Below are 14,625 nucleotides of genomic sequence, written 5' to 3'. Positions count from 1 at the left end.
TGTTCTGTATGCTCTTACCCTAATACCTTATCCTACACCCATACCTGGCATACTGAGGCGACCACGACAGTCTCGCTTGCCAGTCACCATGTTGACTACACGCGCGCTTTTCGGCCAAGCCCGATTGACCCTGTTCACCCGCGCCGGTTGCGGTCTCTGCGACAACGCAAAAGCCACGGTGACCAAATTGCACAAGCGCCGTCCCTTCGAATACATCGAGACCTATATCGATGAGCCTGGGAACAAAAAGTGGAAGGATGTGTATGACTTTGACGTGCCCGTGCTACATGTTCAATCGGTAGGAGAGGGATTGCCCAAGGAGGCTGAGCTCTCCGACGCGCGCAAGCTCTTCCACCGGATGACCGAGCAGGAGGTTGAGAAATTGGTCGACGAGGCGGAGAAATGATCTGATCGTGCCCGGAGGGATCTGTACATTCTGTGGAGGTTTTTCGTTTGCATGGTTTGGAGTTGTCTTTGATTCTCTGTACACTGCTTGCATCAAGGTGGGCTATAGAAGGCATCCAGCTACCTCGACCCCCATTTTTAGGATTGCACTTATATCACCCACAAATCAACTCTTGCACCTTTTCCTCAAATGTCTTGATTGCGTTAAGCCTCCCCCTGCCCTAAGGAGGCCAGTTCGATCCGGCGAATACCTCCCAGAAGTCTATTTGGCCAGCCGCCCCACAACTGCGGCGTTTAGAGCCTTAAGCCCCTAAAGCCCGGCATGTCACACCTGACTTCGTGCTTACTCTGGAAAAGAACCACGTCTCTCGACACCTACGGCTATCAGAACGAGTATCTGGGAATATCTTTAAAATGTCAGATCCAAGCCTGACGTTAGATCCAGTGTCGAGGCGCAGACTTCAAAATCGTCTCAACCAACAAGCAAGGCGTGAGTGGCGCTCAACATCCACCTCAATCCTCACCACATCCTGATGGATTACAGGGAAAAGAAAGGCCCAGGAAAGACAAAGCAACCTCCAAACAAAACGATGGGTCGTCTACACGGACAAAATACCGTCTCCAGCAGAAAATGAATATCAGCAAGGCAAGGCCGCGACAACCAGCCCTCGACTTGAAGATCCACCAAAAACTCCAAATAATGAAAATGACTACTTCTGCGGATCTATCAACCTTCCCCGCGAAGTATACTGGAATCAACTCCAAACAAAAGTCGCCAACGGCGCCGCCAACAACCTCCTCTCTTCCAACCTGCTTCTTGAAGTCACCCAATTCAACATCGTGCGCGCGATGTTCGCCAACGCCGCGAGCATGGGTCTCTCCCTGGAAGTACTCTGCGAAGACATCGCTTCATCCTTCAATATCGCCGGCCCACTCACGCTGCAATTACCACCAAGCTTGCAACCCAGCACCACGCAGAAACAGATAATCCACCACCCCTGGATCGACCTGATCCCCATCGCATCCCTGCGCAACAGTCTTCTGTTGAAATTGGAGTCACTCGATGAAGAGGAATTATGCACTGATCTATATGGACTGTACGATTCGTCCCCGATCGTTGGATTGCTTGTCTGGGGCGAGGCTTGGGATCCGTCTGCGTACGAGGTTACGGAGAGAGTGGCTAGAAAGTGGAGGTGGATATTGAAGGACTGTCCGGATCTTATGAAGTCGACGAATTACTGGAGGAAGCAACGGGGTGAAAGGCCTTTGAGATTGGCGGATTTTGAGGATCGGCGAGTAGAGGAGGTTCAATAATATGATATTAAGGAAAAATTTAATGCGATACTAATACTTCTCTCCGATGAACTCCTCGCTTAGCGCCCAGAGACGGGTCCAGTTTGCCTCGTCGCTAATGTGCGTGTGCAGGTCGTCGTTGGCGACGGCATTTTGGCTCAGGAAGGCACCGGTTGCATCTAGGATCATAATTAGCTGTGTATAAACGCCAGTACAAAAGGCCATACTAACCGGCGATCCTGGGGTCGATCATGCCCGTGATGATGGTGGCAGCACCCTCCGAACGGGTAGTCCAGGGAGGAAAGTCGAATTTCTTTCCATCTAGGTCGACCAGATCTGTTGTATGTTAGCAGGGATGCTATCAGGCTGGCAGAAATAACACTTACGACCATTGTTCCTCATTTCCGCAACCTGCGCCTTGAAATCATCGGTGAAATGTCTTTGAAGTCCAGACTGGACCGCTTTATCCAAGTTAACGGCGAATAGTATTGCAGTGCATCGGCAGACATACCCCCTGGATCAATGCTAAAGACCCTGATCCCATGACTCTTGAGCTTTTCGCCCAGCCGCTTAGCGAACATAACCCGCGCGGCATTCGATTGACCATATGCAGTGTAGGGCTCATATGTATTGCCCTCCTATTGATCCCAGTTAGATGTTGTTCATGCAGACCAGTAAAGAGGACACATACGCTAAACCAAATGTCATCAAAGTTCACCTTCCCATTCCGAACAGCAGAGCTAGCCACAATAATGACAGACGACGTGGGGCCTGCAGCCTCAATCTTAGGCAGAAGAAGCTTGACCAAGAGGAAGTTCGCCAAGTGGTTCACTCCGAATTGCGTCTCAAAACCATCATTTGTCTTACCGTAGGGGCACATCATCACACCCGCCACACAGGCAACGTGGTCAATCTTGAAGACGTCGGCGAGATCCTTGGTGACGGCCTGGCGGATAGCGCCCAGGTCTGACAAATCCATGTTGAGGAAGCGGGTTTCGACTTTGGGCTTGGTCTCCTTGATCTGGTGGATGATCGGGGTCACCTTGGACTCAGCCCGAGCACTGAGGATAAGCAGCTTTGGGTCGGCGCCAGCTAGTTGAATGGCGAGTTCTCCGGCGATGGATTCGTTCGAGACGCCGGTGATGAGGACTGGTATTTGTTAGAACAGTATGCGTAGCACACGCCGAGGATGCAGATAGAGTACCTGTTTTACCAGCGAGGGATTTCCCAAACTTCTCGAGAATCACCTCGGAATGAAGGATTTGCTTGTTGGACATGTTGGCACTATGGTAGAACGTAGCAATGATCCGTAAAATAGATAGGAGGAATGACTGGTCGATGTTGCGATCAAACTGAAGGACAAGTTTTGTATGATAGAACTTACAGAGAAATAACTCCCTCTTTATACCCTCTCTATCTGCATCCCCATAACTCCGTCCGAGAAGTGCATACGCGGGACTTTACTCCAAGCCACGAGAATACCCAAGATAGACTAGACTCTTGTCATCAGAGCAATGCTGAAAGTTCTATAAGCAAAATTCAGGAACAACATGTCTGAAAGCATTTAGATCCGTGTCATCACTTAGGCTTTTTTAAGATCAAGGTTCTTACAGAATCTAAGTCTCGCGGGCAACTCAATCTTACCTTTGGCCAAAATAGGTTAGATGGGTGTCATCAAACTTGAGGGAATCATCGCATGTTGCTATCAGATGCGACCCACTACAACTGCCGTATACGGTTAGTCTCCCGTCAGCGTTTGCCTGGTACACATGGGAGGACTCGAGAGTGGACGTATCGGATTGATGAGAATCTACTCAAGAGTCATAGTTGTATCATGGTCTTGATTGAAATCTCAGTCGAGGTCAATGCTCTGTTGGGAAAGTTCCCGCAATGGGTTTTCAGTTCATGACTGGACGATATATATAGAGCCTGTACTACGAACACTTTGATGCCCCAAGGTGACGTAAATGAAAGGGAGTATCCACGAAAATCGTGTCTCTTTCCGTTGGTTTTCTGTGATTTGCAGAGTATCTGCATATCACATCCATTGAGCTCTGCCTCGGCCTCGTGAATATTTGCAAGACAAGTCGGCAAATCGCCCCTGATTTCGCCACTAGCTGAGGTCCGGCTTGTCGATCGATCGCCCCTGGTTGAAGACCCACTTCAGGTTGCAGCCAGAGCTGCTGCAGATGTCACTGATTGGCTTCCTTCATCATTCAAAAGGCAGACAGTCATAATCTATCAGAACCATTGGATATTCGCAGCCGCTATCTGTTCACATCCCAATCGATGCATCACCTGGGACCTGCCGTTTATCCCTACATACATCATTGACATTCCCCCTTCTCACCCGACACTAAAAAGTAGTCTTGCGCCCCCCCAAGAATCCACCCGCTCCCGAGGAATGTACCGGTGTGACATCCAAGCCACGCAGACCACGAGCACACAACCCTCATATCACGAAGGCCATGGCACGACCGAGGTCCCGGGCGCCATGCCCTACCGAAGAAATGCCCCTCCTACGCCGTGAGGCCTCGGACGCCCCGATCAAATCCAGCATCGCGGCAGGTATCATCTCGACCTGGATCGCGACCTTCCTCGCCGCAGCCGACAGCACCATCACCTCCACGCTCTCCGCCACAATCGCAGAAGAGTTTCACTCGCTAGCTATCATATCATGGCTTGGATCCGGATACCTGATCGGACTGACAGCAACGCAGCCGCTGAGCGGGAAATTAAGTGACATCTTCGGTCGACGCGCGAGCTTCTGTCTCGCGTCGTGCATGTTCACAATCGGCAACCTGATCTGCGGCTGTGCGCGCTCGAAAATCCTCCTCATTTGCGCGCGCATCTTCACGGGTATTGGGGGCGGAGGCTGTATTTCTATTGCGACGTTCATCGCGTCGGATAATATCCCGCTACACCGTCGGGGAATCTGGCAGGGGTGTGGTGCGGTGGTTTATACGACGGGGATGGGGTTGGGGGCTGTTATCGGTGGCACTGTGAATGATGCTGTTGGATGGCGATGGGCGTTTATCGGGATTGCGCCTGTCTCGCTGGCTGCGGCGGCTGGAGTTGCGACCTTTGTCCCGGATCACCACGAGACCTCGAAGAAGTTCGGGGAGCTCTTGAGTCGCGTTGACTTTGCTGGGTCGGTGACGCTGGTTTCGTCGCTGGTTTTGCTGCTAGTTGGTCTGAACCATGAAGGTGATCAAGTCGTGACGCGCCAATTTATGATCGCTGTTCCGCTGGGATTGTGCCTCATGGCGGGATTTATCTGGATCGAGGCGCGCTGGGCGAAGGAGCCGATTATCCCGCTCGAGCTATTCCGCCGACGCACGGTGGTCGCGTCGTGCTTGACTGCCTGGTTCATGTCCATGGCTTTCTACGCGCTCACCTTCTATGTTCCCTTGTACATGAAGCAGCTGGGCCACTCGACCAGCGAGATCGGTCTCCGCCTCCTACCCGACTCGGTCGGCGCAGGCGTTGGATCGTTTGTGGTCGGCCTCGTGATCCGCGTGACGGGCAAATATGATATGTTCCGGTATATCATGCCACTACTCCTGGTCGTGGCATCCGGGGGGCTTTTACTGGATCTCAAAAGAGACATTCTGGCTGCTTCCCGAGCTATATCTGTTCTTCAAGGGCTTCGGTATGGGCGGCGCATTAACAATGCTGATCCTAGCGCAGCTGCACGCCGTTCCGCACGAGAAACACGCGACGGCGACCTCTGCCCTGTATGCTTTCCGATCGACCGGGTCAACCATGGGCCTGTCAGCGGCGAGCGTGATGTTCTATACTCGGCTCCACCCAAGCTCGCCGGAGAAGGCTCCCGAATGTGGTGACGCAGGTGACTGCAATATGTATGCACTCCATGGGGCGTTTCAATTGGCGCTGGTATTCGCATTCGCAGCATTAGTGACGGCGATGTTTATTGCGAATCAGGAGGACTCCACGGATAAGGGGAGAGATGAGGAGACTCGGTAGGGCTCCCGGTTGTGATCTGCAGTATTAGCCATGTGACTCCCACCGCCGCTCGTTGCCCGCCGCTGGTACTATCGTACTCCTAGGGTGGAGGTCATTATAAAAGTAATTAGTTCCATTCAGACCTGAATTTGTCGCGCTTTTTTTATCATAAAGGGAAGCTCGTCGAGATAGCTATCCCGGCGGAACTGGTTGCGATCGAAGTGGGTTCCCCGCGGAAGCCTGGGCGGAAGCTCGGAAAGAAATGCCTAAAAGAAGCAGGATTCGCACTGGTTTCAAGGTGTGGGACCACTGCTGGGAACGATACTCGAATAGGCAGGATCAGGAGTATCTTTCCCACAGCTGTATTCCTTCTGTTATGGTTCATCAATTGGCTATATTGCCTGTGAATAAATACTGTTGGGAAACACAGGTGGTGATGTTGATATCCCCCGATGGCTGCCCGCGTGGTTTACGTATATATATTGTGCCACTCCGTTCCACTGCTGTCTATAGAATACTTCAGTAATGTACTTTAGCAGTGTGTAAGCATATATGTACTAGTTAGTTATATGTACCTTTGTACTACTGTAGTATGTAAATCCATTGCATGATCAATTGGTGGGGGTCCCACCTACCCAAAGAGGTATACTTATTATGTATAGTAATCCAGGCACCTAGACCAGATGTATCAATAATCAAGCGCGATTGGGTCGGTCGATTCTTCGGTGCTGGGCCGAGTCAGTTTTCATGGTAGAAGTATGCCCCTCTATACACAGGATAATGTCCGCCAGGTGGGGTTTTTTTCTCTCTGGGCCGCCGCCGCTTTAATGAGCGCGATCAGGTTCAGGCTGCGCAATCCTACTCCGCGGACAAAAGCGGCGAGAGAGTGAGCACTAGAACGGAAGGGTGACGCCAAAGGTTGGCGGACATTATTTGGTATATATGTACTTCGTGTAGGTAATTCACAAATCTCGGCAGGGGCAGTCCCGCTTCTAGTAGCTTCGACGCCCGAGCATCCCCTCAACATAACCTCATGAGGGGAAGTCGGAGCAGGACGGGGATTATGCAACGGAAAATGGGGAACAGCAGGCCAACTGGGGAAACACGGGGTTCGCCGCGCACATGACTGGGCTCCCCCGCAGTGATGAGTCGGCCAGCAACATCGGGAGCTCCCCCACTTCGGCGGCGGTCTGGCCCAATAGCTGCGCAGAGCTTAGGAATCCGCGGTGGCCCAGACGAGTCCAGCCAGTTAAGGCTGACAAAACGGACTCTCCGAGGACATCAAATGGGTTTCCCGCCATTCGTTACCCAGCGTAACCCAGGGTGGCTCCCGGTAGCTTAAAAAGTGCGGGGTGCCCAGCGTCGCCACGTTTTTCTCTTCTGCCACATTTCTCCCTCCTCAACCTCAAACCCAACAGAGTGCTGTCGCAATCATGGGTGAATGTCCTGTACACCCTAAGCCCGCCAACGTCGCCGGCGGCGGCACCAGGAATCGTGACTGGTGGCCCGAGGGCCTCAAGCTGAACATCCTGCGCCAGCACACCGAGGCCACCAACCCTCTGACCAAGGACTTCGACTATGCTCAGGCCTTCAAGAGCCTGGACTACTACGCCCTGAAGAAGGATCTCCACAACCTGATGACCGACTCTCAGGACTGGTGGCCCGCGGATTTCGGCCACTACGGTGGTCTGTTCATCCGAATGGCCTGGCACAGTGCCGGTACCTACCGTGTCTTCGACGGTCGCGGTGGTGGTGGCCAGGGCCAGCAACGGTTCGCCCCGCTGAACAGCTGGCCCGACAATGTCAGCCTGGACAAGGCTCGTCGTCTGCTGTGGCCCATCAAGCAGAAGTACGGTGACAAGATCTCGTGGGCCGATCTGCTACTGCTCACTGGCAATGTCGCCCTCGAGTCCATGGGTCTGAAGACCTTCGGTTTCGCGGGTGGTCGGGCCGACACCTGGGAGGCCGATGAGTCCGTCTACTGGGGTGGCGAGCGTGAGTGGTTTACCAACAACGTGCGCTACCAGGCGGAGACTGCCGACCAGGAGAAGAAGCAGAGCGACATTCGCACACGCGACCTCGAGGACCCACTCGCCGCCGTCGTGATGGGTCTGATTTACGTCAACCCGGAGGGCCCCGATGGCAACCCGGACCCCGTCGCGGCAGCCCGCGATATTCGTGTTACTTTTGGCCGTATGGCCATGAATGACGAGGAGACCGTTGCGCTGATTGCCGGTGGTCACACCTTCGGTAAGACTCACGGTGCCGGCCCCGCTGACAACGTCGGCAAGGAGCCGGAGGCCGCCGGTCTCGAGCAGCAGGGTCTCGGCTGGTCCAGCACCCACAACACCGGCAAGGGCAAGGACGCCATCACCTCCGGCCTGGAGGTCACCTGGACCAAGACGCCCACCAAGTGGAGCAACAACTTCCTCGAGTACCTGTTCAAGTTCGACTGGGAGCTCACCAAGTCCCCCGCTGGCGCCAACCAATGGACCGCTAAGAATGCCGACGACCTCATCCCCGATGCCTTTGATGGCAGCAAGAAGCACAAGCCCAAGATGCTTACCACCGATCTGTCTCTGCGCTTCGATCCGGCCTACGAGAAGATCTCCCGCCGCTTCCTCGCCAACCCCGACCAGCTGGCCGATGCCTTCTCCCGGGCCTGGTTCAAGCTGCTGCACCGTGATATGGGTCCCCGTGTCCGCTGGCTCGGCCCTGAGGTTCCCCAGGAGACTCTCCTCTGGGAGGACCCCATCCCCGCCGTCAACCACCCTCTGATCGACGTCGAGGACGTTTCCGACCTGAAGCGGGAGATCCTGGCCTCTGGCCTCGAGCCCGCCAAGTTCATCTCCACTGCCTGGGCCTCCGCCTCGACCTTCCGTGGTGGCGACAAGCGCGGGGGCGCCAACGGTGCCCGCATCCGCCTGGCTCCCCAGAACAACTGGCAGGTCAACAACCCTGCTCAGCTGCGCGAGGTCCTGAACGTCCTCGAGGACGTCCAGCGCCGCTACAACAGCTCCCAGACCGGTAACAAGCGTGTGTCGCTGGCCGACCTTATCGTTCTGGCCGGTTGCGCCGCCCTGGAGAAGGCCGCCGGTATCCCCGTGCCCTTCACGCCCGGCCGCATGGATGCCACCCAGGAGCAGACCGACGTCGATTCCTTCCAATGGCTCGAGCCCGTCCACGATGGCTTCCGCAACTACGGCCACTCCAGCACCCGCGTCCGCAGCGAGCAGATGCTCGTCGACCGCGCCCAGCAGCTGACCCTGACCGCCCCCGAGATGACCGTCCTGGTCGGTGGTTTGCGCGTCCTCGGCGCCAACTGGGACCGCTCCAACCTGGGTGTCCTGACCCAGCGTCCGGGCCAGTTGACCAACGACTTCTTCGTCAACCTGCTGGACATGGGCACCGAGTGGAAGTCCCTGAATGCCAACAACGACACCTTTGAGGGCGTCGACCGCAAGACCGGCAGCAAGAAGTGGATCGCTTCCCGCAACGATCTGATCTTCGGTCACCACGCTGAGCTCCGCGCTCTGTCCGAGCTGTACGGTAGCCATGACGGTCAGTCCAAGTTCGTCCGGGACTTCGTCGCTGCTTGGGATAAGGTGATGAACCTGGACCGCTTCGATGTCACCTACGGCTCGACCATCTCCGGTCGTCCCGCCCGCCTGTAAATTGTTTTCTAGCCTGTTTTGGTTGCGGACTTCAAAATTCCGTTTTTAAGTATATGACGCTATGCTCCTGTATCTCATTTGAATAACGAAGATTGACGCCTATCCAATCAATGTTGAACTAGCTTCAATAATTTCAAATTTCTAACTTCAATTTTTCCATCGCAAGAATGTAGTGCTTCCACTCTTTAACAATTTTGACCTTGGTGCCGGAATTATTGAGATTTGTATATCAATTCAACAGACCGAGAGAGTCACTAAAAATGTCGTCCAGACAGTCATGAATGGTCAGCTGAACAGTTATCTGAGCAGTCACCTAGTATCACCACACCTAATCTTGCACGCAGGATGAATCTCCATCTCACCACGAAAATTGTTTGTGCCGAATGCGAATTCTTGGGCAGAAATGTCAGGAGTCTAGGCGTCGTCGTTCGGTCACTTGACACCTTGGTTGAACAATGAATACTGGGAAAAGAAAACAGATGCCTCTCCCTTGGCCCCGCCTTAGCTACAACCTCCTGCTCACTCTAAAATACATAATTTTGAACAAAGCAGTACCTTCCCCACACTGGTGCAATGACTACCAATGACCTCGAATACTGTGTTGAGCAAGAAATTGCTGACTTCTTCGAGAAGACTACAGCGACTCGCCCAGCCTGTGACACCTGTGAAGGGAGCATCTTGGCAGCAACGTCGTTCCCGTGGTCGTGCAGGGCGTATGCAGCTATACCGTTTATGCCGGACATAATGTCGAATTCGTCGTTTAATTTCGTCTTGCGTCCCTCTAGCTGAGCATGGAGATTGCGAATCTTGCAGCATTTACGACCACTTTGCTCCTTCCGTTAGTTATTTGGGGTAAATTGGAGAAGTTACGGAGAGCAAGGAATCTCTTCATATCTACGTTATGAGCCGAGTACGAGGTATTAGTTATACTTGGATTTCATCCTGGCACATGATCGTCAAGTGCTTGAAAGCTCGCCTACATTTTCCTCGTGGCGAAAGAATCTTACCGCTGATATTGCGAAGTATGTCCAGCTTCTCGTCGCAGATACTCTGAATATCTGTTGACAGCTTCTATCAAATCCTTCGCTCTCTCATGGAAAGGCTCTCAAGATGTTGATCAAACGTACCGCGATGACGTGTACAGTCGATACAAAAAAGAGCTGGAATTGTTACTTGTTTCTCTTCCAGTTCGCTTGCACCTATTCATCCACGAGTCTCTCAACTCACTACCCACCATCTTTTCTCTTCCAACGGTGCTACTCCACAGAGACTTCCGCGTCTTCAATATCATTTTGAACGAACGACTTGCAATCTAGTTGGGGTAGTTGATTGGGCCGAAGCAGAGATTGCGCCATCCGGCTTAAACCTCTACTCTCAACAGCGACTAATAAGCCAAATCCGTCTCAAGTTTGACTTGCCCCGGTTTGACGAATACGTTACTTTGGAGAATATTTTTTGGCGCACGTTCAGTGTGGAAGCTGGAGGGTTGGGCGATGACACAATCACAGCCATCGAAGCAGCGAGAATACAGGAGTGCTGCTCTCTCGTGGCTTTACAAGTCGTCTTGCAAATATGGCGGAGCCAGTACCCATTAAGGATGATGAAAGTGGAGCATATAACATGCGTGATCTGGATGGGCTGTTGATTAACCCAGCTACCAGGTTTACGAAATTGGCAGAGACGATCCATGAATGAATACTGCCAGTAGAAATAGGATGGGAAAATTGGGATTGGACATTCATTGATCGGCAAAAGGGGTCAATTATAACCTTATGTCTTGTAAAAGATCATTAGAATTTTCAGGATCCTTAATATAAATAGAATAAACAGCGTCGCTGGTTGTCGCTCGGTCAGTGCGACTTGCAGTGGGGCCGATCAGCCCGCTAGTCCTGAACCGGAAATTTCTGCGTATTCGCATCGACCTCCATTTCTCGCCTCTCCCCAATTCCTTTGGATATCTCGATGCCTGGAACAAAAGATGAGACACTGATTGAAGATCAGTCAAAGCTTGCAGATAACTCTATTAGACCTGTTTGCAATTGATTTTAGCTTGACCTAAACCAGGCAGCCTGGAGTGGAGGGCGGCGAGCTGGGCGTCATAAAAGGAAGTCGAAGAACGAATACGGTTTGGATCTCACGCACGAAGGAATGGAGTTTTCGGATAGGCGGGCTGTCCGACCGCGACGTACGCATACCAAGTCGCGTCTGGGCTGCGCTAATTGTAAAAAGCGGCGGATCAAGGTATGGCTCCTCCAGTTTTTCGCGTCTGACTCTCCCTACCTTTATTACATATTCCCGTCCACCACGTCGACGATCTGTGCTGTCATGCTTTACATTCTGCGCTCTTTATTCTGTTTCCGCCGCCAGGTGTGGCAAAACATAGTCTCCGAAACCGAGAGCAGCCGAACTGATCCCTTCCAGTGCGACGAGAAACGGCCCAGCTGCTCAAACTGCTCCAACCATGATATCGAGTGCACGTTCGCGACTGCTGCCACCTCCAAATCAGATTCATCGGCACCAGAGTCCTCAGGAACCCCCACAAGTCGGTCTCCCCGCCGATTCCGACCTTACCAATTCTCAACCGGCGGCCTAAAGCAAACCTTCAGACTTGCAAAGCCGCAAGAACCCGAACCACAATCAACCAACACCCGATCAACAGCAACACAATGTAATATCCTAAAAGACACCCCACAAAGCACGATGTCAATCCCCGACCTCCATCTCTTCCACCACTGGTGCATTTCAACATATTGCACAATGCGAGACGACGATCCACACAACGTCTGGCAATACCACATTGTACAATGGGGCATCGAGTTCCCCCCAATACTGCATCTGGTACTCGCTCTATCTGCACTCCACCTCGCCTACGAACACCCCTCCGAATGCGAAAAGTATCTTCAACAAGCAGACGACCATTTCACGTTCGGAGTGCGAACCGTCACGAACGTACTGTCGTTGGATAATCTGAATGCGGACAATTGCCAGATGATATACATGTCGGCTACACTGATCTGCTTCATATACTTTGGAAGAGGACCGCGCCCTGGGGAGTACCTTATTTTCAGCGACGCCGGTCCAGCGGAGTGGCTGGTTCTCATGCAGGGTGTTAAATTGACCCTCTCATCGTACCAGTGGAAGGTATTCACTGGGATCCTTGAGCCGAAACCTGAAGAGCCGCTGCCTGGGATTGAGCCTTCGACTCGCATCGAGATGCATGAGCACATTGTGCATGTCCAGGCAGTGGAAAGTCTCATCACTGAAGAGATTCCGGAAGAAGATCGATCACCGTACACATCGGCGATTAACGGCATGTACGATATTATGGAGCAGATCTATCAAAGGCGGTCGGCGCAGCTGTCTGGAGTTACATACATGCACCTAGTGATCGGGTGGCTATATCGTCTCCAGGACAGATTTGTGGTTTTACTGGAGCAGAAGGAGTCTCGTGCTTTGGCACTTCTCGCTCACTGGGCGGTGATGATTCAGTTTATGGAGAAGACGTGGTTTATGAAGGGGTGGGCTGAGCATGTTCTGTCGGGGATTTCTGTGTATCTCCAGCCTGAATATCGCCCGTGGATCGAGTGGCCTCTACGTCAGGTGCACCGAAGTGATGATCAGGACGGGTGACGATTTAGACGAAGATGAAGATGGTGTGGGTAGTGGTGTCGCCTTGTAAATACTTGAATATACAGTATTAGGCCCTGTTGTTTGTGTCATCCTTTGAAGCATCAGTAGAAGAATATACTGCATTACAGCGCATAACGAGAAAGGCTTCGGGCACAGTTCTTCTTCTCGAGTGGCGCGTAAAGACAGACTCCTCTCCCCGACGGCAGTTACGTAGAGCGCTCCACGAAAAACAGATCAAGACTTGAAGTTTTAACTTGTGGAGCTAATTGTCATAGCCTTAGATACGATTCCTAATAATAGCCTTATTTCTGCCTAGAAAGCGCCAGATAAAGGGTCTAGTGGACCATTGATTGATGAAAGAAGCATTTGAAGCGGGCGAAGATGGGCGCGCCGAAGAAGACCCGCCCGTCCCCACACGTATTCGTTCTCACATTTCCTAAACCGGTAATATAGATCAGGACTTTGAACAGGATCGATCGTCTTTGTACTTAAATATGGCCAACCCTGGCACTTGGGTTGGGAATTCTTCAACCCAGTTACTCATTCTATCTCACAATCTTCAACATGGATATCGTATACCACCCCGGAGTCAACGGGTCAGACCCCGTGGTTGAATTCTACCCCTACACACCATCTGCCACAGCCGGATACGCATTTATGGCCCTATTCGGCATCGCGACTATCGTCCATACAGTCCTGACGATCCCTTTCCGCGCCGCATACTTCATACCTCTAATACTGGGCGGGATATGTGAGTCTACCACCAAATTCCTCCCAATCCAAATCTAACGCAAACCAAGGCGAAACATTCGGCTACTACGGCCGAGCCTGGTCCCACGAATCACGCTTCGAAATCTCATCCTGGGCCTTACAAGAAATGCTCATTCTCTGTGCCCCACCCCTCATCGCCGCAACAGTCTACATGGTCCTCGGGCGCATAATCCGCTCTTTCAATGCAGAGCACCTCTCCAGCATGCGCACGAAATGGCTCACATTCGTCTTCGTGATGAACGACGTCCTCTGCTTCTGCACACAGCTCGGCGGCGCAGGCGTCCAAGTTACCGGCGATCCGCAGGTCATGAGTATTGGCAAGAAAGTCGTGCTTGCCGGACTTATCTTTTCGTTGGTCGTCTTTGCCTTCTTCATTCTCATTGCGGTCAAGTTTCATCTTCGGCTGAAGAAGTTTCCGACGCCGCTTCTTATTCTGAATTCGGATTTGAAATGGGCGTCATACATGTGGGCTATGTATGTTGCCTGTGCTGCGATGATGGTTCGGAATCTTGTCAGGACGATTCAGTTTGGGGCGTCCAGGACCACGGACGTTAATACCAAGGAGGCGTATATTTATGTCTTCGATGCGTTCCTGATGTTTCTTTCGATGCTTGTGTTGATTATATATCACCCTGGCAAGCTCATTAAGAAGCTTCGGCAATTGTCCAAGGCTGACGTGTTTGGCAATTCTCTCCAGGCTGAAGAGCGCGATTCGTTACAAGTTCCATTGACCCAGTATGATGCTCGGCCAATGCAGGAGAGGTGCTGAAGTTTATCATGTTTAGTGTTTGGATTCAAGTTTTCTTTTGTTCGGTTGCTTATTTGGCGCGGGAGTTAGAAGGTTTGGTTTTGGTTATTGTTATTTAGAATGAATTAGATTCTCTGA

General features: G+C 52.3%; 8 protein-coding genes across 8 annotated transcripts; 7 read left to right on the top strand and 1 right to left on the bottom strand.

The window, feature by feature from the left end:
* Positions 1–88: 88 nt before the first annotated feature.
* On the top strand, positions 89–406 carry N7532_005768 (glutaredoxin family protein; the record flags this gene model as incomplete). Its single annotated transcript, XM_056618262.1, has 1 exon — positions 89–406. The coding sequence occupies one exon, from the start codon at positions 89–91 to the stop codon at positions 404–406; it is 318 nt and encodes a 105-aa protein (XP_056474421.1).
* Positions 407–819: 413 nt separating this feature from the next.
* N7532_005767 (uncharacterized protein) lies at positions 820–1,719 on the top strand (the record flags this gene model as incomplete). The annotated part of the gene is made up of 2 exons (XM_056618261.1): positions 820–895; positions 950–1,719. The coding sequence occupies 2 exons, from the start codon at positions 820–822 to the stop codon at positions 1,717–1,719; spliced, it is 846 nt and encodes a 281-aa protein (XP_056474420.1).
* Positions 1,720–1,749: 30 nt separating this feature from the next.
* On the bottom strand, positions 1,750–2,975 carry N7532_005766 (uncharacterized protein; the record flags this gene model as incomplete). The annotated part of the gene is made up of 6 exons (XM_056618260.1): positions 1,750–1,877; positions 1,930–2,034; positions 2,085–2,159; positions 2,210–2,336; positions 2,390–2,847; positions 2,903–2,975. The coding sequence occupies 6 exons, from the start codon at positions 2,973–2,975 to the stop codon at positions 1,750–1,752; spliced, it is 966 nt and encodes a 321-aa protein (XP_056474419.1).
* Positions 2,976–4,166: 1,191 nt separating this feature from the next.
* Positions 4,167–5,543, top strand: N7532_005765 (Major facilitator superfamily domain general substrate transporter; the record flags this gene model as incomplete). Its single annotated transcript, XM_056618259.1, has 1 exon — positions 4,167–5,543. The coding sequence occupies one exon, from the start codon at positions 4,167–4,169 to the stop codon at positions 5,541–5,543; it is 1,377 nt and encodes a 458-aa protein (XP_056474418.1).
* A 1,554-nt stretch (positions 5,544–7,097) lies between these two features.
* On the top strand, positions 7,098–9,338 carry cat2 (bifunctional catalase-peroxidase Cat2; the record flags this gene model as incomplete). The annotated part of the gene is made up of 1 exon (XM_056618258.1): positions 7,098–9,338. One exon carries the CDS (start codon positions 7,098–7,100, stop codon positions 9,336–9,338), a length of 2,241 nt encoding a protein of 746 aa, XP_056474417.1.
* Positions 9,339–10,129: 791 nt separating this feature from the next.
* N7532_005763 (uncharacterized protein) lies at positions 10,130–10,983 on the top strand (the record flags this gene model as incomplete). Its single annotated transcript, XM_056618257.1, is given in 5 exon segments — positions 10,130–10,190; positions 10,205–10,248; positions 10,263–10,360; positions 10,384–10,506; positions 10,527–10,983. 5 exon segments carry the CDS (start codon positions 10,130–10,132, stop codon positions 10,981–10,983), a joined length of 783 nt encoding a protein of 260 aa, XP_056474416.1.
* A 317-nt stretch (positions 10,984–11,300) lies between these two features.
* Positions 11,301–12,968, top strand: N7532_005762 (Zn(II)2Cys6 transcription factor domain-containing protein; the record flags this gene model as incomplete). The annotated part of the gene is made up of 3 exons (XM_056618256.1): positions 11,301–11,338; positions 11,403–11,523; positions 11,568–12,968. The coding sequence occupies 3 exons, from the start codon at positions 11,301–11,303 to the stop codon at positions 12,966–12,968; spliced, it is 1,560 nt and encodes a 519-aa protein (XP_056474415.1).
* Positions 12,969–13,532: 564 nt separating this feature from the next.
* N7532_005761 (RTA1 domain-containing protein) lies at positions 13,533–14,508 on the top strand (the record flags this gene model as incomplete). The annotated part of the gene is made up of 2 exons (XM_056618255.1): positions 13,533–13,719; positions 13,769–14,508. 2 exons carry the CDS (start codon positions 13,533–13,535, stop codon positions 14,506–14,508), a joined length of 927 nt encoding a protein of 308 aa, XP_056474414.1.
* Between the last annotated feature and the right edge of the window lie 117 nt (positions 14,509–14,625).

Source organism: Penicillium argentinense (assembly GCF_028826775.1).
Source record: "Penicillium argentinense strain IBT 30761 chromosome Unknown utg000005l_segment0_segment0, whole genome shotgun sequence".
NCBI lineage: Eukaryota > Fungi > Ascomycota > Eurotiomycetes > Eurotiales > Aspergillaceae > Penicillium > Penicillium argentinense.
This window is presented reverse-complemented; position numbering and strand designations above follow the sequence as displayed.